Source organism: Pleurodeles waltl, chromosome 2_1 (genome assembly GCF_031143425.1).
Source record: "Pleurodeles waltl isolate 20211129_DDA chromosome 2_1, aPleWal1.hap1.20221129, whole genome shotgun sequence".
Lineage (NCBI taxonomy): Eukaryota > Metazoa > Chordata > Amphibia > Caudata > Salamandridae > Pleurodeles > Pleurodeles waltl.
The window spans coordinates 112,117,288-112,140,382 of record NC_090438.1 but is presented as its reverse complement, the minus strand read 5'-3'; the positions used below and the strand labels follow the sequence as shown (position 1 = coordinate 112,140,382).

Below are 23,095 nucleotides of genomic sequence, written 5' to 3'. Positions count from 1 at the left end.
CTGAACCCGAAGGCAGGAAAATGAAACAAAGGTGCTGTCTGCATCTTGGTGCACTGAATTTTGGGGACATGATCACAAGTAATTCATTGCATGCTTCCAACCAAAAGAAAGACTTTTAAGGAATAAAGTTTAATATCAGAAACCCAACACTAGATGGCAGAAAAGTGAACAGCACGCGATCTACAACAACACATGCTCAAACCATGCCAGACTATAAAAACCACGCCCACCTCATTGTTATTGAGATGACAATCGGAAGTCTCCTATAGTTTGGCAATGGCATCTCTGAAGCATGAGGCAATATGCTGGTATTTTTGGAAGCACTTCACTGACTCACACTTGCCACATATCCCTTTGATCTTAACCATGTATCCACAGGAAGTGCAGAAAAGGGCAGGCATGCTTTAAATTTGGAGAACCGTTTACTACTCTCCTTCTTACCGGCCCTCCATGTCCACACATTTCCTATTGGCCGACAAGATCTCCTCCTCTTCCTTCTGAATGCGAGCCTCTAGCGACGTATCATAGCTGTTGTTGGGTGAATGGCTGATCACATTGGTGTCCCTAGAGACAAAAGAGAGCATAGGTAAGAAAAGCAAAGATATACAAACTCAAGGCAATATACTTGCTGTTTGTCTGGTTATATCTCAAATGAAGGAGGACAGTCTGTAAATGATACTGAGCACAATCACCAGAATGGGTCATAATCCCCAGCTTGTCAATCTAGAACAACTTTAAGATGCCAAACTACTGTTACAGGAGCATTTCATTGCATCTTGTTCATTTCAACGGCCCACTTTGGGTTTCAACAAAATCCTTCAACATTTTCAGACTTGGACTGTCTTAGGGGACTAAAAAAAGCGTTTATGAGGTTTATACATATCTGGCACACGACCCCATATGCTTAAAGAGACCCGATTCCTAGTGTGTTGTGCGGTTTGACACAGGATGGCAGCCTATACAAACCAATGAAAGGGTGCCAGGATGTATAATTTTGATTTTAGCTCAAAGACACTTAAGGCCTTATTTAGAGTTTGGTTGACGGGTTACTCCATCCCAAACATGACGGACATCCTATCCACTGTATTACAATTTCCATAGGATATAATGGAATCGTAATACGGCGGACAGGATATCTGTCACATTTGTGACGGAATAACCCCATCTGCCAAATTCTAAATAAGGCTCTTACTGTGTTTGGCAGCTCCTAAACAAGTTAACATGCAGGATAGAAATAAAACCACATTTCGACCACATTACCTCTATTTTATCACATAACGAGCCCTTCAGCCCAGAAACATTGTAGCTGCCCGAATGTAATCAGCAAAATTATAAAAAAGCTTCAGATGTGGCAAATAATAAGAACTTAGAAAACAAAATAAATGGCATTCGATAACCGAAGGAGACTTATTGGTCGCTGAACCTATAGAGGCAAAGGTATGGCCCTCCCACAGTAGAGTAAGCTTGTGTCTTGTTCATCTTCAAAAAAATGCGTTCACCTGAAGAGGTTAGTGCCCGACAATAGCATGAGACAGTGTTTTGTGTTGGTGATGGTTAGTGCAAGGAAATGGCCATTACTATCCTAACTGGGCTGGCAGCGGCAACTGCCCCCTCTGCTGCTGCCAGCACCAGCTATGTCTGTTAAACGCCTACAAATACCTGCTACCGTCAATAGCTACATAACAGACAAATTTGACTCGGGGTTTTAACTCTGGGGAGAATAATTCCACTGGGATATGGATGCTGCAAAGGCACACAAATAAAATCCAATAAAATCCATGAACCAATCTGGGACAGTACAATCGCTGCAGGACCAGTGGTGTAGTTCCCTCCGATGCAGCTCCAATACTGAAACCATATGCTCGCCACCAACTTATGGATCCAGCTGTGTGGCCAATCCAAATCTGGTCTCAGGTGTTCCATCAGTTACATTTCCACAGGCTTCTGCAAGTCAGTGCAAGTAACTCAATCTTGGAGGGAGCGAGCATGAGTGCTGATAATAGGAAAGAGTTTAAAACTAAAAATACCAAACACGACGAAGCAAGATGGAAATGGAGGGCATCAGACAAGGAAATGGACCCCACTAGGATATTGAGTTGAACATTGATTACTAAAGTTTTCAGAACTGGGGGAATTTACATCAAAGACCAAGTGCTTTAGCACCCAGACTTGGAGGCCTTAACAATGAGCGTACATCCTTAATGGTGATAGCTGTGACACCAGCAGACCCCAGTACAAGTCAGGGTACTGGCATCTTCGAACCCATCTGTGACCACAAGCACTCTATGATGCCTATTGTGCCTCCAATTCTATATCTACCGGATGTAATTTAGAGATGGTGATGATATGAAGTAATCTCAAATCATCAAAACATAAATAATGTACTTAGGAGACGCCCTTCACCCCCAATAATTCCTTCCCTCCAGTAGGTCCTCTGTCTGTTGGCTCTCAACCATAGCACTTCTCCAAAACAACTCCTTCTTCCCACCTTTCTCCCATCCCCCACACTCACCCTTACCCATCCTGCTCTCCTTAGTTAGGATTAGTGTTTATGTGCAAGTCGGGACTGTCTTCACATCTGCATGGTTGTTTCATCCTCTCTGTTCGTCACTAAACCTCAAGGGACCATGCTCACAGGACCAGCATTTCGGCAGCACCGATTCTCGATCAGTTCCCCCACTCACTGCAGTAATCTCATCTGTCAGTGCTACAGTCTTTCGAAGATTCATATTTTCCACATCTTGGTTGAGAAGATCTGAAATTCCTTCTTCTTTCATTACTAATCATGTTTCAAGAAACAGTCAATGTGCAAGTGTGCAAGCTCTTCTACTTTCATTTCCTCCCCTTGTGTGGCAATCTCACAGAGATTCTTGAAACTAGGGTTGATCAGCAAATGTTAATCAGAGAGTACAGATGCTAAGGTAAAAACCAAATAGCAAAGAAAAGATAATATTTTGTTGTCACAGTGTCATATGTAGCTCGAGACTCATTAGCAGAAAGAGGAGGTCTGTTTCTAGCGCAGGCTGTAGCTGAAGCTCTTTATCACGGCAAAAATTAGAGTGTGTACAAAGGTCAGAAAACCCTAATGGGCGCACAAAGATACGCTGCTTGATGTACAAGGGAGATGTGAAAACGTAGGCTTCCTGCAGAAGTAATTCAGTCCCACAACTAGGTGGGCATGATTTCCCAAAGTACCAAATGGGAGCAAAGTCGACATATCACTATAGGCAGCAGCTGGAGTTGAAGGACCTTAGAAGTGGACATTGTACTGATTCATGTTCGTACTCCCTGCACTCAGAATGCTAAATATCACATAATAGCCAGTAGAATAACACTGTGTTATCACATCACCTTCCAGGTAGTTTGTTCCGATTCGCCTGCAGAAACATTCTGTCCCTTTTTTATGGTCTGGCTTGAAAGTGCAGCTGTCACCAGTCAGTTATGTGAGCATCACTAGAGAGTGACTTTGGCACTGCCCACAATATGGGGGCCAGGAGTACATGTTTTGATTGGGCAGACGTTCTGTGCTTCCATACAAAAAGTGCTTGCCCTCCACAGCAGTGATCATTTAGTTTATTTATCCAGCTGTCCAAGCTTGAACTTTCAGGGGCACACTCAAGACACTGGAATGCTTTTAAAGTGCCTTAGATAACCAGATAATTTATATTGTTTTTCTCTGGCAGTGGTACAAATGGGGGCAGGTCAGTCTTTAACCTACATGCATTTTTAGTTTAGGTCTGCCTTGACACTGCAACTGTAATCTGACATTTTAACCTACACCAACTTTATTCCACAGTTCTTTGCTTCCCCGTAAATCCATATCTAGTCCCACGCTATCTACTTGCAGGGTCTACTTCCACGTTACCATACACGTTCCCTTAAAGCCAGACCTATTGGCACTACCAATGCTTGTTTACATTGCAATGATCGAGAAAATCGCCACTGGTCATTGCATGTCTCATGCAGAAGTGGCCTTGTACTCCAGCACTGTCTATTCCAGTCACTCTGTCATGGGTCTGGCACAACACACTGAATATTGTACAAAATGCCCATAAAGAGCCAGTGTTAGGCTGTGCTACAAGAACCGAGGAGGCATTTATCTAGCATTTCCTGGAGGGGAGCATGCAACGAGCTCGCCCTGACCCGGTTCACTGAGAAGTCTTCAAAGTCTGGCATCGCAGTCCTGCTGCGTGATGTCCTTTACACAGCCAAGCATTGTCCCTGCGCCGTAAACAAAGTGTCTGGCACGTAAGAATTTCTGCAAAATGTGATCTAGTTCCCAGGGATAAATCTCAGAGTAGGAGGCCTCATAAACAGAGCTGAGTGCTCTCTGACCAGGACCGTCCTCAAGCCCATCAGGGCGTTCCTCATACGGTGCCCGGTTACCACCCTCAGGGTGCCTGTGAATCTGTTGCCATACTGCACTGCCCAATAGTCAAGGGATGCAGAGAGCATGTTGGGACGCAAGCAGAATTTCAATTGTCCAACTGGCCAAAAATGGTGAACTGGCAGACTGGACAGCACTTTTCAACTGTTCACTCAGCTGGTCTTCAATGCATAACTACTGGTGCTAGAAAGGAGGCTGGATGTGCTATTCTTCATGGAAGTTCGCCCACAAAGACCTCTGCCTTTTCAAAATGTTCCTGGCCTTTCGCCCATGAAGCATATCTAATAACAAACAGTTCCAACACAACAGCAAATCAACTTTCGTTTTTCAGTGTAACATCGCATGAGTTTCCACAAACAGTAAACACAATGAAACCTGCGAGATGAGAAAAAAAAAATACTCGGCAACGCAAAAAGAACAGATTTAGGTTAGTGACTATCCAGGGAGTATCCAGGGCTGATCTTCAGTGTGGCACCTTGCAGATTCGTTTGTAGTCTTCTGTTTTCATTTCAAGCAGTAAACACCCTGGCCTAGCATAGAGATCTCTGCAAGCAAAACTAATTCATACCATAAAAAGGCCTAAATCTAAAAGAACCAAAACATAAAGATGTAGCGTAAAACTCTATTTTATTTAGAGAAAAATAAATGCAATTCAGCAAACTCGGCATGAGGACACGAGTAATCACGCTAATGCAACGGTAAAACAACAGAATACACCTAGCTAAGAAAACAGAGGGAAGGAAACAAGCGGGGAAGAGGGTAGGAAAATGGAGAAGGAAAAAGGGGACTACCGATGAGCATACAAGAGCCACCACGTAAGATACTCAAAGGTCAAAGGGGAAACAAGCATTTGCAATGCAATGGGTCTCGCGTTTGCTCGAGTTAGAGCTATTAGTGTTGTAAGATCCTAACTGGACTTTTCTTGCCACAAAATTGAAAAGTAAAAGTAAAACAGTTGGCATAAGCAAGTCAATTCAAAGTGCCACGGCCACCATGAGTGCGAAGGAGAGACACAAAAAGAAAAAGAAGTTCGCTCGCAGTCAAACATATCAGCAATCGTGCAAGTATCCATGTAACAGGGTCAATAGCTAAGGCGGTAACAAAACTCCCCCAAGGAGGGACAAACATACAGCATTTACAAATGATAACAAAGGATTTTTGAAAGGCAAGCCCATGATCGAGTGACAGTGATGGGCGTGGTTAAAAGTCCACAGATAGATTACAACACATCAGAGCGCTTGTGTGCTCGACCTAAAAAGTGAAAAGAGAGGGTGCACATACCTACTCAATCAAAAGGAATGTGACCCTACCTTTATGCTATAAGAATGCTCACAATATTTTTCATCCATCCACCTTAAAACAGCAAAGGCTGCAAATTAACACAAGAAGACACGAAACAGTAGTATCTCATACATGGTTCAATAAATACCATCCAAACTAGACATGGCTTGGCAAATTGACTTAACGATGAGCAAAGTCTAGGTTGTTTTGCAGAATTAACCACGTCAATCTAAACTAAAATGTATTATACGTACATTTATTTCCTTACATGTATATAGAGGCTAACCTGAAAACCCAACTGGATTTTACTATTCAAAGGGTTCAAAAGCCGAGCCTTATAGAAACTTGCAAAAATGACCAGATGTAATGGCAGAGCAGTACGGTCTCAAAGACCCATAATGAAACAACCACGACCTTATGAATTCTTTTTACATAGCATTGAACTAGCCTCAAGGGCGCTTTACAAAAGATCAAACATGTTATCCTTGATATGGCCGAGAATGGATCGCAGAAACCAGCGCATAATTGAGAGGCTTGAGGAAGTGGGAAGGCATTACACAAATGTATAATTTGAAATACGGGAGACAATAGATCGGATTTGCAACGCCCAAGGTTTAAAAGTCCGAATTCAGCTCCTCCGTGGTTACTGTTATACTTGGAGTAGATATACGACTTTTAAAGGACTCTCAAAAAATCCCTGGAGTACTCCTGAAACCTAAGTTACTCTTAAATCAGCAGGAATAACACAAGGTGCAAACCTGTTACTTACAGAGATTAGCTATAGAGAAGAATAGTTATAGCGCAGGTAATTTTTATGCTCCTTAAGAAACATTTTACTCATGGAAAAAAACTCTTTCCCTATACCCCATTAGGTATAGGAATGTGCCCTCCCTTTGCCCATCTTACAAAAGCATTTAACTATACCCCATTGGGTATTAGGGTGTCCGCTCTCTTTGCCCATCTTACAAAAGCATTTACTCAGCCCTTTGACTGCGAGTTGAGGGATGCTCACTTCATGTTGCAGGGCTACTCCCACCGACTACTCAAATTTCGATCCATATTTAAAATTGCAAATCAAGAAATTCATGTGCGTTACAAGCATTCAATTGCACGGATTCTGATGCTGTGAATCGGGTTGTTTGATTTACATTGATAAACTGTAGTTTCTTTCTCACTAAAATGGAAATGTGAAAAAGTTTCTATGAAGAGAGAACCCAGGTGAGTGCACAGAATTATACGATTTATATTCAGTGTTCAAGCCAAGATTAGCCCTCCAAGTTCCAACATTAATAAATGATTAGAACAGGGTCCTCTCCCCACATCCTCATGGACAGTAGGTCAAAAACCGATAGATCTGCTGGACTGAAGATGTGGCACACTTTAGTAGCAAATACACCAGTCAAAGAGTAGCTGGGCTGAGAAAAGATACTCACTTAACACACAGGATAACAAGATAGGCAGGTGATAACTTATTTCAATCACCACAAAAGTCCAGTTGGAACTGGTCAATTGGAGTGGCCAAATTACTGATTTATCTTGGACACATTAAACCAACTGAGCCCAGACTCGGAAAATGGACCCATAAGGGTCACGTAGGGAGTTAACCAATATTGTCATCCTCAGCTGAGCATGACTGATAGAGGCTGAAGCAGTAATCATTTGTGTATTACAACACCTTGTTTCAGAGTACACTGTGCACCCTGAAGCAGACTGTTGTCCACGTGTGCACACCTATCAGTAGTTTGTGGTTTTTCATATTGCACCGACAGATCAGATCTGTACATTAAGTCTTACTGGACTATCATAATGACATCTAGTGTAGAGCAACTCAAATCAAAAGGTGTTTTCCTGTTCGATGGCCCCGCCTCCTGATCTAGATAGATCAGAGTTTCCAGTTACATCTCACAGCGATGTTCACAGCATGCTTCCTTTACAACAATATGGCAACCAGGAAGTAGAGCCGTGCACCTTTTGACCTAGGGGCAGCTGTGGTCAGTAGCCCTAAGAAGTTCGCCTGGATGGTGAGAATGGCCGAAGCTGCATGCTAGGGATCGGCGCAGAGTGGATAATGTGAAATTTCGAAAATTACAGTCAGGGCTTCTGCTAGAGAAAGAAAGCATTCTGCAAATCATTCCTTAAATGCTGAAAACAACCAACAAGACAACAGTTAGGACTCCGATGATTGAGGCAGGTCTCAAACATGCCCCTGTAGGCCTTCAAGATCATGTTGTTGATGTCGGGTGCGGACCATGGGTTTGAACCACTCCTTTAGGGAATCAAACTATCAAAAGTAAATATAAAAAAGCAAACAACAAAGTAATCTTACTGAGGAAGAGACCTATACTGGGTTGGAGGTTAACAACCAAAATATATTCAGTGAAATGGTGCCATCCGTCTAAGAATGCATTTTTTTATACTTTGTACAGAATATTATATGATCAGTGGGGAAGCACAGCTGTGAAAAAATTAGTTAACAAATACTGCACTAAATTGAAATACATTTGAATGTTTTGCATTTAAATAGCGAGGTGGCACCTTTAGTGAAGGAAGAAATAGCATTCGATTACAAACCACTGGTTATTTACAGCCATGTGAAAAAATAACTAAACCAAAAAACAAATATGGGCCTACAACAAACCAGCGGAGCGCACCTGGTTAGTGACCACCTGGGCCCATCCCCCATGCACTCTGTTCAAAGGTCTCCTCACCTCTGGGTTGCTACGGTGGCAGCCGCGTCCAGTGCGAACTGTCTCATGACGCTCTCTTCCAGGTACTTCTGCTCCCACTTGGTCATGTCGGCCTCCATAGCCAAGATCTTTTCCTCTTTTTCCCTGAGGAGTTCCATTAGGGCCGTTGCATTGTATTCAGAGACGCTGGCCGACTGAGACGAACCCTGACGCTGCATCAAAGCACAAAGAGGTTCGTGTTCCAGCAGTGAAAGAATCCCAGGTGAAAGCAGAAGCAGTGTATGATTTCCTCCCAATGAGACGCCCCAGAGGCACAACAATAGGTCACAGGGCTGGCTGGCTCAACCCTTGCTTCAAATCTGGGGTTTTCGCCACAATCAGTCAACATTTCCACGGGAAATGTAATCGGAGTATATACCAAAGAAACAGTACTGAATCTCCCCTTGTCTTCAATGCTTGCACAGAGGCACATTCAGTAGCTGTGTCACAGGTCGGTTTCATTTAATCCACCACACTTTAGGACAGCTAAAGTAACGTATGTGAATAAGAAAGGCATCTCTAGGATCTAGGTTCCAATGAAAATCCAAAAAATAAAAATAAAAAAATAACTACGAGAGTAAGCTTTCATCACTGCAGCAGAAATGATTGCCTAATCTTAGTGAAAACTATATTTGTTATGCTGAAGCTTTGTGTAGAATTCGAAATATTCTCATTTTAAGAGGTGTACAATGATCAGAATCACACAGAATGTATTGGCCCGATCATATCCTTTGACAAATTCCCAGGCAATTCCCACCACTGTTAAAACTCCTTTCACAGTGACCGCACTCCCGCCAGAGTGAATTAATTTTCATTGTTTTAATGGGTTTTTAATGCTTTCTACCCCCAACAACTTCATGTGCACTCTGCCGTGTAATGACCACACTGTGAACATAGTGGGAACTGCTGGCCAGAGAAGTAAAGAAGAAGAACTCAGAAGAAAAATAATTTCTGATGCACCTGATACTTTGCAGGAATGGCACCAGGCTTCAATCAAGGATGTTAAACAAAAGGGCGAGAAAATGAAATTGACTGTACCATAACCAAATAACTTTTGAAACCTCATACGTTCCAGTAAAAGCAAACCTCAAATTCTTAAATGGTGTGCTCCACATCCTCTTCTATGCTCAAGCTGACTGGACAACTGCAAACACAAGTGATTTGGGGATGATGTACAAAGTCATTTTGTGGTCACCCACACCTGCAATTTGCAAAATCTCAGGGTTTGCGAAAGCAAAACAGCCTTTTCCTATGTACTAAAGTTGACATCCGATTCTGAATCGCAATTCGGGAGGAGCAGGAAAGGTGCACCCCTACTAGTTGTGATTGGGAATGCCATGTACCAATGGTTTGAGAACTCAGTTCTGGCTGCAAACCAGGGAAAACGAACGGACTCCTCACAGGAGGCGGTACAAGATTCACAAAGAGGTTCCTGTTGGACAGCTTCACCTTTGGAAATCATGTCAGACAACCTTGCTGAGCAAAGTCAGTGGTCCCGTGGATCACAGCCTGCATCCCCCTCCAATGTGTTCCTAAACGGGAAACTTTTTTTTTTTTTTTAAATTAGCACTAGCCCCTTTAAAGAACATGTGCTTCCTTAAAAAGCAATGTTTCATATTTGAGAACCCAAACACGGGACTGGTGATCTACTGTTACTTACAGGCCACCATCCCTGCGTTTGTAGCCAATCACAAGGGGCCGGGTGTGGGGCCGTGTCAAAAATAGTGATCTGCCCCATTAATGTTCATTAAGCACATCGTTTTACGATCCACTGTGACTGTGCGTTTTGTGAAGCAATCTATTAGTAAAAGGATGTGAAGGCACACATAAAAATACCAAACAAGATTCACAATCACAGTATAAAGTATCCCATTAATATATTTACAAAAAACAAAATAGTAACATATGAATATAGTAATTAAATTTTACAATAGAGTCCAAATCCAATCCCAAGTCGAAATCAGTTGTCCAAATTATATATTCCTTCGATGTTTGTTTCTGCCATCTAGTTCATAGTTCCAAGCGTTTTTTAATCCATCATAATTCAAAAGATTTCGTTTTTTAATGTTCCATGAATTAACTCATGTATCTTTATATCGAAATTTCCAAAAGTTCCTTGTTTATCCGCTCTCAATACTCACTTACATATCCGTCATATTTAACCATCTCTCTAACTTGTCCATCTGTCCGTCAACACGTGTTTCATCCGGGGAGTACCCCTGGACTTCTTCAGGAACTCCCAAAATAATATACTCAAGAGTAATGTATCCTAAATCGACATGAACAATATAATCCATATTAGAATATTAACATTGCAACAGTCAATCAACATTCAATAGTGGGAAATGTACACATCTCATAATGAAATGTAACATATAATAAAATTAAAATATCTATCCTTAGTTCAACTGTAGTCTAAATAATTTAACTGTCAGATCACAAAATACCATTCAAGTTGCGTTCAATTAAGTGTATTTAAAACAGCCATTTCCTGTCCCTTATTTCATATATTTCCATTAAATCATTTGTAACTTTCCTGATTAAAAGTCTCATTAAGCTTTGGATAATTCATTCAATATCATGAAATACCTTTTCATCCAAAACTATATTACCTACACCACTTCATTTCCTTGTATCTCAATTTCAAACACATCAGTTGTAACTAAAAATAAATAACAGAGTACGCCTGTGAGTATTAAACCTTACTCTCTTTATCTAAATGCACATTATAATGATTCCTTTTTATAACACTCACCTCACTTCTTGTGACGGTTCCATATGTGTTATAGTGTTTACATCTCACCACACTTACACTAGTATCTGTCACAATAGAATCACAAACATGCCACTTAAGTTATAGTCCCATATCATCATTAATCCACAGTTCCCCTGCCAATCCCAACCATGTCCTACCTGTGTGTGCACTTCGTAAGATTTCATTAGTCTGCGAGTATGCAGTCTCTTTTTCATCAAACCGAGTTCACCCGACTCGGTTTCCTTTATGCTCCACAAAATTAATAAACACAAACAACGGACTACACTCTCCTGTGTCCGTGTAGAATAGAAATAGAGAACGGGCTGCTTTTTTCTTTCATTACTATTGCCGAGTTTCCTAATCCTCCCACGTTTAACTAAATATTTACCCAACCTAATATTTCCCAATATTCATTTTCTCACCGGACGTTCCTGAGTGCATCAGCTATTTGAATACTTTATACCGACCATATTACCAACACACGGGCTAGTTACCTCATCATAATTATTATATACACTTCCAAGTCCACAACGAGCCCCTTCTTTGTCCTGTCTATATATACACTAGATGTGAAACTGACTTTTTCCTCATTAGTGATTGCCACTCCTAATCCTTTCGTGTATATTACTTTAATAGCTTCTACTCCACATAATATCAAATATTCTCCTTACACCCCATGTTATGTCCATACACTCATTATAACCTACATATGTCTCTATGATTGTTACCCACTATTGATCCAATAACCATATCAAATCCCCAAATTATCAAAGAGAAATGAGATGAACTCAATACCTCAAAACTACAAATACTAATCTTGTATGAAAAAGCTAAGAACATTTCTATAATATATTCATGCAAAACTTAAATTTGTAAATGATTTTTAAATTAAAAAAATTCTTGTGAATACCCATTGAATATTCTAAAATAAAACTAAGATTGCATATCAAAAGAGACTCTAAAGTAGTATCAAATTATATGTTTTTTCATTTTAGCTATCTCCAAGAAAGTACTCCATCTCATAATCTGTGTTTAGCCCTTGTTCCACCGCCCCTAATCGCATTATCCATGTTGACTCCCTCCTACGTAGGGCCAATTCTCTGTTACCTCCTCTTGGATTTACTTCACAGTGGTCAAAACCAAAAAATTTTAATGTTTTTTTGATTTCCTTGTGCCTCACATGTTTTCATATGAAAGGCTATTGGGTATCTTTCATCTTCTTGCCTAATCACTCTCCAGTGTTCAGATATTCTAATTCTCAAGGGGCGTATCATGCTGCCCACATAAATTCTTTCACATCTGCAAATAATCATATAAATAACATATCTAGTATTACAATCTATGTGTCCTTATGTCCACCTTTTGACCATACATATCTAAAAAATCCTTTTTGGCTTGCCAAGCCCATTTGCACATTGCACAAGCTCCACATCTATAGAAACCTACATTTCGTACTTCCAGCCAATCTAATTTCTTTTTGTCCAACAGATAACTAGGGCTCAGAATATTATTAAGGGTGCTTCCCCTCCTAAACAAAACCTCTGGTTTATTGCTAATAAATTTCCTCAATGTTCCATCTTGAGTAAGTAAAGACCAATGTTTCTTCATTATCCTCAACAATCTTTGCGAACTTTCCGTATAGTCCAATACAATCCTTACATTCTGAGTACAGTCCTTCTTTCTTTCCTTATCTCTCCGAGTATACGACATTAGTGTCTGTGAATGAGGGATCTTTAAAGCCTTCTCTTGAGACTTGCATATCACTGTCCTGGAGTACCCCCTTGCTACAAACCTTTGACCCATATCTTCAATGACCTTACGAAAATCACAATCTCTGCTGCAATTTCTTCGAGCTCTAACCATCTCTCCTAACGGTATAGCTTCTATCTGGTGCTTTGGGTGTGCACTAGACGCATGTAGTAAAGTATTACAGGATGTTGGCTTTCGATATAATCTACTTTCTATTTTATCGTTACTCACAAATAGTTCCACATCTAAGAATTCTATGCAAGACTCACTATATTTATATGTAAATTTGATGTTCTCATCATTTTCATCAAGATACTTGCAGAAACTATTTAAAGCTGTTACATCTCCTGTCCATAACATAAAACAATCATCGATATATCGACCTCCAGTACAGAATATATGAGTGCCATCTCGCTGTTCCAGGGCCCCAGATCCAATGTTCCTCAAACCACCCCATAAACAAGTTAGCATATGAGGGGGAAAATCTGGAGCACATCGCCACACCCTGTTTTTGTCTATACCAATCCTTTCTTACCAAAAAATAGTTATTGTTCAATATGAAATCAATCATACTCAATATCATTTGTGTATGTTCGAGTAAACTCGCAGATCTTCTATTCAGAATGTATTCTATAGCTTTCAGTCCACATGTATGTTGTATACTAGTATATAGTGATATTAAAGTCACCATAATCATCCCGGGTTCCCACTGGATGTCTGATAACAGACTCAATATATGTTTAATGTCTTTAATATGTGAGGGCAAATTGCACACAAAAGGTTGAAGAAATATATCTACAAATTCTGAAAGTCTCTCAGTGCGCCCCCCCATACCGGAGACTATCGGTCTACCCGGCGATAGTGTGCAATTTGCCCTCACATATTAAAGAACATACACAAATGATATTGAGTATGATTGATTTCATATTGAACAATAACTATTTTTTGGTAGGAAAGGATTGGTATAGACAAAAACAGGGTTTGGCGATGGGCTCCAGATTTTCCCCCTCATATGCTAACTTGTTTATAGGGTGGTTTGAGGAACATTGGATCTGGGGCCCTGGAACAGCGAGATGGCACTCATATATTCTGTACTGGGGTCGATATATCGATGATAGTTTTATGTTATGGACAGGAGATGTAACAGCTTTAAATAGTTTCTGCAAGTATCCTAATGAAAATGATGAGAACATCAAATTTACATATAAATATAGTGAGTCTTGCATAGAATTCTTAGATGTGGAACTATTTGTGAGTAACGATAAAATAGAAAGTAGATTATATCGAAAGCCAACATCCTGTAATACTTTACTACATGCGTCTAGTGCACACCCAAAGCACCAGATAGAAGCTATAGCGTTAGGAGAGATGGTTAGAGCTCGAAGAAATTGCAGCAGAGATTGTGATTTTCGTAAGGTCATTGAAGATATGGGTCAAAGGTTTGTAGCAAGGGGATACTCCAGGACAGTGATATGCAAGTCTCAAGAGAAGGCTTTAAAGATCCCTCATTCACAGACACTAATGTCGTATACTCGGAGAGATAAGGAAAGAAAGAAGGACTGTACTCCGAATGTAAGGATTGTATTGGACTATACGGAAAGTTCGCAAAGATTGTTGAGGATAATGAAGAAACATTGGTCTTTACTTACTCAAGATGGAACATTGAGGAAATTTATTAGCAATAAACCAGAGGTTTCGTTTAGGAGGGGAAGCACCCTTAATAATATTCTGAGCCCTAATTATCTGTTGGACAAAAAGAAATTAGATTGGCTGAAAGTACGAAATGTAGGTTTCTATAGATGTGGAGCTTGTGCAATGTGCAAATGGGCTTGGCAAGCCAAAAAGGATTTTTTAGATATGTATGGTCAAAAGGTGGACATAAGGACACATAGATTGTAATACTAGATATGTTATTTATATGATTATTTGCAGATGTGAAAGAATTTATGTGGGCAGCACGATACGCCCCTTGAGAGTTAGAAAATCTGAACACTGGAGAGCGATTAGGCAAGAAGATGAAAGATACCCAATAGCCTTTCATATGAAAACATGTGAGGCACAGGGAAATCAAAAAACATTTAAATTTTTGGTTTTGACCACTGTGAAGTAAATCCAAGAGGAGGTAACAGAGAACTGGCCCTACGTAGGAGGGAGTCAACATGGATAATGCGATTAGGAGCGGTGGAACAAGGGCTAAACACAGATTATGAGATGGAGTACTTTCTTGGAGATAGCCAAGATGAAAAAACATAATTTGATACTACTTTAGAGTCTCTTTTGATATGCAATCTTAGTTTTATTTTAGAATATTCAATGGGTATTCACAAGAATTTTTTTTATTTAAAAATCATTTAAAAATTTAAGTTTGCATGAATATATTATAGACATTTTCTCAGCTTTTTCATACAAGATTAGTATTTGTAGTTTTGAGGTACAGAGTTCATCTCATTTCTCTTTGATAATTTGGGGATTTGATATGGTTATTGGATCAATATTGGGTAACAATCATAGAGACATATGTAGGTTATAATGAGTGTATGGATATAACATGGGGTGTAAGGAGAATATTTGATATTATGTGGAGGAGAAGCTATTAAAGTAATATACACGAAAGGATTAGGAGTGGCAATCACTAATGAGGAAAAAGTCAGTTTTACATCTAGTGTATATATAGACAGGACAAAGAAGGGGCTCGTTGTGGACTTGGAAGTGTATATAATAATTATGATGAGGTAACTAGCCCGTGTGTTGGTAATATGGTCGGTATAAAGTATTCAAATAGCTGATGCACTCAGGAACGTCCGGTGAGAAAATGAATATTGGGAAATATTAGGTTGGGTAAATATTTAGTTAAACGTGGGAGGATTAGAAAACTCTGCAATAGTAATGAAAGAAAAAAGCAGCCTGTTCTCTATTTCTACTCTACACGGACACAGAGGAGAGTGTAGTCCGTTGTTTGTGTTTATTAATTTCGTGGAGCATAAAGGAAACCGAGTCGGGTGAACTCGGTTTGACGAAAAAGAGACTGCATACTCGCAGACTAATGAAATCTTACGAAGTGCACACACAGGTAGGACATGGTTGGGATTGGCAGGGGAACTGTGGATTAATGATGATATGGGACTATAATTTAAGTGGCATGTTTATGATTCTATCGTGACAGATACTAGTGTAAGTGTGGTGAGATGTAAACACTATAACACATATGGAACCGTCACAAGAAGTGAGGTGAGTGTTATAAAAAGGAATCAATATTATAATGTGCATTTAGATAAAGAGAGTAAGATTTAATACTCACAGGCGTACTCTGTTATTTATTTTTAGTTACAACTGATGTGTTTGAAATTGAGATACAAGGAAATGAAGTGGTGTAGGTAATATAGTTTTGGATGAAAATGTATTTCATGATATTGAATGAATTATCCAAAGGTTAATGAGACTTTTAATCAGGAAGGTTACAAATGATTTAATGGAAATATATGAAATGAGGGACAGGAAATGGCTGTTTCAAATACACTTAATTGAACGCAACTTGAATGGTATTTTGTGATCTGACAGTTAAATTATTTAGACTACAGTTGAACTAAGGATAGATATTTTAATTTTATTATATGTTACATTTCATTATGAGATGTGTACATTTCCCACTATTGAATGTTGATTGACTGTTGCAATGTTAATATTCTAATATGGATTATATTGTTCATGTCGATTTAGGATACATTACTCTTGAGTATATTATTTTGGGAGGTCCTGAAGAAGTCCAGGGGTACTCCCCGGATGAAACACGTGTTGACGGACAGATGGACAAGTTAGAGAGATGGTTAAATATGACGGATATGTAAGTGAGTATTGAGAGCGGATGAACAAGGAACTTTTGGAAATTTCGATATAAAGATACATGAGTTAATTCATGGAACATTAAAAAACGAAATCTTTTGAATTATGATGGATTAAAAAACGCTTGGAACTATGAACTAGATGGCAGAAACAAACATCGAAGGAATATATAATTTGGACAGCTGATTTCGACTTGGGATTGGATTTGGACTCTATTGTAAAATTTAATTACTATATTCATATGTTACTATTTTGTTTTTTGAAAATATATTAATGGGATACTTTATACTGTGATTGTGAAACTTGTTTGGTATTTTTACGTGTGCCTTCACATTCTATATAACATTGGTTAATTAACTTAACCTTTAAGGGTGGTTAGGGGGTGAGACCCTAGTGCAGAGCACCGTAACATAGTTTACTTGAGCTTTCTGGATTGGGAGAGTTGGGGCGCCTTACACTTTATAATATCACCCTCCTTTAATGGTTATTAGTAAAATGATCACACTGCAAAGTAGTGAAAGACAACTTGCAAAAAAGTCAGTGTCCATTTTCTCCCACTATTTGTGACCTGGCAGTTCTAATATCAGACTTGCATTCCCTAAACTCAGACTTGGCTTTTTGCACTTTCATTCTATATAGATAATACATTAAGATCGGTGCTAAAACTACTGAGTGATTGCCAGGGAATGGCCATTTAGAATATAATTTCACAACTAGAATGAATACACATATAGTAATTATCAGCTTTTGTACTTTCAAATCTAATAGTGTATGAATTAATTGAACAATTCTAACATAAGAAAAGAATTCTACCAAATTTGTCAAAAGGCTTCCTACTTTTACTAAAGATTAAACCATCACAATGACCGAGAACACACAATCCCATCAATTCTACACCGCTAATTTTTAAAGGAAGGCTAGAGGTTTACTGCAGAAAGACAAGACCTCGCCGGCCTGGCGGTCCTACCTGCTGCATGCGCAGGGACTCCAGCTCCCGCTCCAGTCGGGTTCTGAGCTTGTGCTCGAGCTGCTCCCGCTTCTCACAAGCCGCCTGCAGCTGCACCAAGGCTTGCTGCATCTTCTCCACCTTCTCCACATACACCTGCTTCTTCTTCAGCTGGTAGGTTGTGGACAAGACAAATGAGGAATGTGTGAGGGTCTTCAGGAATATGAATGTGTGAATAGACTGAGGAATGCTGAGAAATACAATGTGGGCACCTGCGCTTTCAACAAGAACATGAGCAGCGGATGGCCCGATTGAAAAAAAAAAAATCTCTTCATGTCACGATGCGTAATACACATGTATGACTTATTTTAAAACAGGTATATAAAACAGAGAGGTGTGCGCCTATCCTACCTGAACCTGAAGATTTCTCCAACCCAGCTATACAGATAAAGTGCTCTGCCTAGTCCGAAATCTTCATGGGTAGAGTTGGAAACTTGTCAACATTATCTAACATTTTTTTCATATTACAAAGAAAACAACTACACACTTTCCACTGTTTCTGCACTATTTACACCTACTTTATGTGGACCTATGTTCATAAGTGCAGAGAAGTGTGACAGAAGCATTTGTTTGTGAATATCCACAATTAAGAATTGTTGGGTGTTCACATCATTTACGTATGTCACTGGAACACCCACTTGTTGTCACCCATGACTGCTGACATCAGCATACTTATCTGAACCTCTGCATTCGTGACATCCCTGTGTGAAAAAATACCCCCATCCTGAGTCTGTGAATCACAATCGGATTTTGCATCTCAAAACCCAATATTTGTGCCAAGTGAGGGAAGCAATGGAGCAGGCTGACCACAACTCTCAACCCGGAAGTCCCATCCTCCATCAAGCAATCTCACTTTAGATGAAAACCTAATTTGGTTTGCGATTTGCAAGAATTTAATAAACGCTGCTGCTGGGTGTGTTGCAGTACAACAGGTGTAAGCAAAATGTCATAGGTTCCGCTACTTCACAAATATGCCACCGCTGTAGACCAATGGATAAAGTAGTCGAAGGAAGCAAATGCATCTCATATCGGATTATGAAAGACTATCCCCAACAATACTTTCACTGGACAGGATTACTTAAAAACAATCGCCACAGGCATACACGGAGAAGAAAAAGGATGAAGTGACAATGGTCAATGGTGAACTTATTCAGGTTTTACTCCATTTATGAGCTGGCAAAAGATGCTATATACAAAGGACTGCACAGCAGAAGGTTTGACCTATGCAGTCCATTATACGTCAATTCACTGTCAACATCTTCAACTAAAGGTTTGTGGCACCAAGGTATAGCTACAGGGGCAGACACTAATCAGTTGCCCATAGGCTATCAATCACCTGGAGTCGTCTGTGTACTGGCACTAGGGATTTAACCAGGTCTTTAACTTTCAGCTTGCGAAGAGCTGACAATTCACTGGTTACAGCTGTCTTCTAATACCTAACTGGGGGATACATTTCCCTTGCTTGCATTAGGGTCCATGAACACCATAAGTGGAATCACCCCATAATTAGCAACCCATAATTTCTGTGGCACAAGCACATGTAACTCAGCTTGCCACCAGTAAAACAGAAACACTAAAGGGTACACCTACCGCTAAGACATCTTATGCACAGCAAAGTCACAATGTTGTAATGCCTGCTCAAAAACATACAAACCTCAATTTTCTAATCAGTGAGACCCATTGTAGGAAGTTGGCTCTGTATGTGCTATTTCAAAGTAAGGAATAGCATGCACAGAGTCCAAGGGTTCCCCTTAGAGGTAAAATAGTGGTAAAAATAGATAATACTAATTCTCTATTTTGTGGTAGTGTGGTCGAGCAGTAGGCTTATCCAAGGAGTAGTGTTAAGCATTTGTTGTACATACACATAGACAATAAATGAGGTACACACACTCAGAGACAAATCCAGTCAATAGGTTTTTATATAGAAAAATATATTTTCTTAGTTTATTTTAAGAACCACAGGTTCAAATTCTACATGTAATATCTCATTCGAAAGGTATTGCAGGTAAGTACTTTAGGAACTTCAAATCATCAAAATTGCATGTATACTTTTCAAGTTATTCACAAATAGCTGTTTTAAAAGTGGACACAGTGCAATTTTCACAGTTCCTAGGGGAGGTAAGTATTTGTTAGGTTAACCAGGTAAGTAAGACACTTACAGGGCTTAGTTCTTGGTCCAAGGTAGCCCACCGTTGGGGGTTCAGAGCAACCCCAAAGTCACCACACCAGCAGCTCAGGGCCGGTCAGGTGCAGAGTTCAATGTGGTGCCCAAAACGCATAGGCTAGAATGGAGAGAAGGGGGTGCCCCGGTTCCGGTCTGCTTGCAGGTAGGTACCCGCGTCTTCGGAGGGCAGACCAGGGGGGTTTTGTAGGGCACCGGGGGGGACACAAGCCCACACAGAAATTTCACCCTCAGCAGCGCGGGGGCGGCCGGGTGCAGTGTAGAAACAAGCGTTGGGTTTGTAATGGAAGTCAATGGGAGATCTAGGGATCTCTTTAGCGCTGCAGGCAGGCAAGGGGGGGGTTCCTCGGGGAAACCTCCACTTGGTCAAGGGAGAGGGACTCCTGGGGGTCACTCCTCCAGTGAAAGTCCGGTTCTTCAGGTCCTGGGGGCTGCGGGTGCAGGGTCTCTCCCAGGTGTCGGGACTTAGGATTCAAAGAGTCGCGGTCAGGGGAAGCCTCGGGATTCCCTCTGCAGGCGGCGCTGTGGGGGCTCAGGGGGGACAGGTTTTTGTACTCACAGTCTTAGAGTAGTCCTGGGGTCCCTCCTGAGGTGTTGGATCTCCACCAGCCGAGTCGGGGTCGCCGGGTGCAGTGTTGCAAGTCTCACGCTTCTTGCGGGGAGCTTGCAGGGTTCTTTAAAGCTGCTGGAAACAAAATTGCAGCTTTTCTTGGAGCAGGTCCGCTGTCCTCGGGAGTTTCTTGTCTTTTCGAAGCAGGGGCAGTCCTCAGAGGATGTCGAGGTCGCTGGTCCCTTTGGAAGGCGTCGCTGGAGCAGGATCTTTGGAAGGCAGGAGACAGGCCGGTGAGTTTCTGGAGCCAAAGCAGTTGTTGTCTTCTGGTCTTCCTCTGCAGGGGTTTTTCAGCTAGGCAGTTCTTCTTCTTGTAGTTGCAGGAATCTAATTTTCTAGGGTTCAGGGTAGCCCTTAAATACTAAATTTAAGGGCGTGTTTAGGTCTGGGGGGTTAGTAGCCAATGGCTACTAGCCCTGAGGGTGGGTACACCCTCTTTGTTCCTCCTCCCAAGGGGAGGGGGTCACAATCCTAACCCTATTGGGGGAATCCTCCATCTGCAAGATGGAGGATTTCTAAAAGTTAGAGTCACCTCAGCTCAGGACACCTTAGGGGCTGTCCTGACTGGCCAGTGACTCCTCCTTGTTGCTTTCTTTGTTCCCTCCAGCCTTGCCGCCAAAAGTGGGGGCCGTGGCCGGAGGGGGCGGGCAACTCCACTAAGCTGGAGTGCCCTGCTGGGCTGTGACAAAGGGGTGAGCCTTTGAGGCTCACCGCCAGGTGTTACAGCTCCTGCCTGGGGGAGGTGTTAGCATCTCCACCCAGTGCAGGCTTTGTTACTGGCCTCAGAGTGACAAAGGCACTCTCCCCATGGGGCCAGCAACATGTCTCTAGTGTGGCAGGCTGCTGGAACTAGTCAGCCTACACAGACAGTCGGTTAAGTTTCAGGGGGCACCTCTAAGGTGCCCTCTGGGGTGTATTTTGCAATAAAATGTACACTGGCATCAGTGTGCATTTATTGTGCTGAGAAGTTTGATACCAAACTTCCCAGTTTTCAGTGTAGCCATTATGGTGCTGTGGAGTTCGTGTTTGACAAACTCCCAGACCATATACTCTTATGGCTACCCTGCACTTACAATGTCTAAGGTTTTGTTTAGACACTGTAGGGGTACCATGCTCATGCACTGGTACCCTCACCTATGGTATAGTGCACCCTGCCTTAGTGCTGTAAGGCCTGCTAGAGGGGTGACTGACCTATACTTGCATAGGCAGTGAGAGGCTGGCATGGCACCCTGAGGGGAGTGCCATGTCGACTTACTCGTTTTGTTCTCACTAGCACACACAAGCTGGCAAGCAGTGTGTCTGTGCTGAGTGAGAGGTCTCCAGGGTGGCATAAGACATGCTGCAGCCCTTAGAGACCTTCCTTGGCATCAGGGCCCTTGGTACTAGAAGTACCAGTTACAAGGGACTTATCTGGATGCCAGGGTCTGCCAATTGTGGATACAAAAGTACAGGTTAGGGAAAGAACACTGGTGCTGGGGCCTGGTTAGCAGGCCTCAGCACACTTTCAATTGGAAACATAGCATCAGCAAAGGCAAAAAGTCAGGGGGCAACCATGCCAAGGAGGCATTTCCTTACACCCATTTACCAAACTCACAGTGGAAGCCTGAGGAGTTACTGGGAGCTGCTCAAAATGGATTTGTGAAACGGGACCAGTCCGCAGTAGGTCCAGAAATCACTCTGGTGCCAAGTCTGGCTCTAATGAGTCATATCCTAGATTGAAAACAAGGGGTTTAGGACACGATGGGCTTCTACTACCCGCCTCTAAAGAGCAATAGGTGCCACCTATGTTTAGTCACTCCCATATGTATTTTTCAAAACTGTAGGACATCTTAAACGCTGCCTTGACAAGTAGGCAATTCACCTTCCGACACATTTGTATTTGGCTTTATCTTTTTCTTTTGCCTCCACACAAATGGCTTCCTGAAACAACATTCCTGTATCCAGCGCTGGCTTTAGCACTGGCGGTGTCTGGTATGACAATCTTTTTGGGCATACTCCCCTCCCCCTTCCCTCACTATCACCCAGCAAAAGTGCCCATCCATTTAGCCATAGACCCTCTCTCACATGCATTTCACTTGTTTTAAAGTGCTGGTAAAGGCTGGCTTTACTGATCCACTCAGCTATCCACATAAAATACAGATATTTTCTTTGCAGCAAGTATATTAACCCTCTGTGCTACTTTATGGAGAGCCAACACTGCCACTAGACAAACTCTGATCTCTCCCTATCAGGATGATTTATCACAAGAGTTATCATGACATTTTCATTGCTGCCTGAAAGCTGGAAGCACAAGGAAATCTACAGCAGGTGCTTTTTTTAAGTTATTGCTAAACACAGTGTCCCCTTTGAGGTCAGTGCCACTCCCACTCCAACTCCCCCCCCCCCCAGCTACTATCAGCACCAAGAGCTCCGCACCAGCCGCACTGCCCTAAAGCTGGCCAAGCCTGTATCCATCAGGACCATTCTTACCTTGCTTCAATTTGGGAAAGAATTGAAGGAAACGTTTTTATAAAACACTAAATTGTGGCCTAATAGATGGAAATTTAATTTTGCTGGAAA

At 41.4% G+C, this 23,095-nt stretch overlaps 1 protein-coding gene across 3 annotated transcripts in view; it reads right to left on the bottom strand.

Moving 5' to 3' along the window:
* Window positions 1–23,095, bottom strand: part of AMOT (angiomotin) — a 174,925-nt gene that overhangs the window by 33,528 nt on the left and 118,302 nt on the right. For all 3 annotated transcript variants that reach the window (XM_069211132.1, XM_069211150.1, XM_069211141.1), the window contains exons 8-10: window positions 17,706–17,855; window positions 8,377–8,567; window positions 442–564 (exon numbers count right to left, since the gene is read on the bottom strand). In XM_069211132.1, the coding sequence (XP_069067233.1) occupies window positions 442–564; window positions 8,377–8,567; window positions 17,706–17,855 (464 nt within the window). The remainder of the gene's footprint in view (window positions 1–441; window positions 565–8,376; window positions 8,568–17,705; window positions 17,856–23,095) is intronic.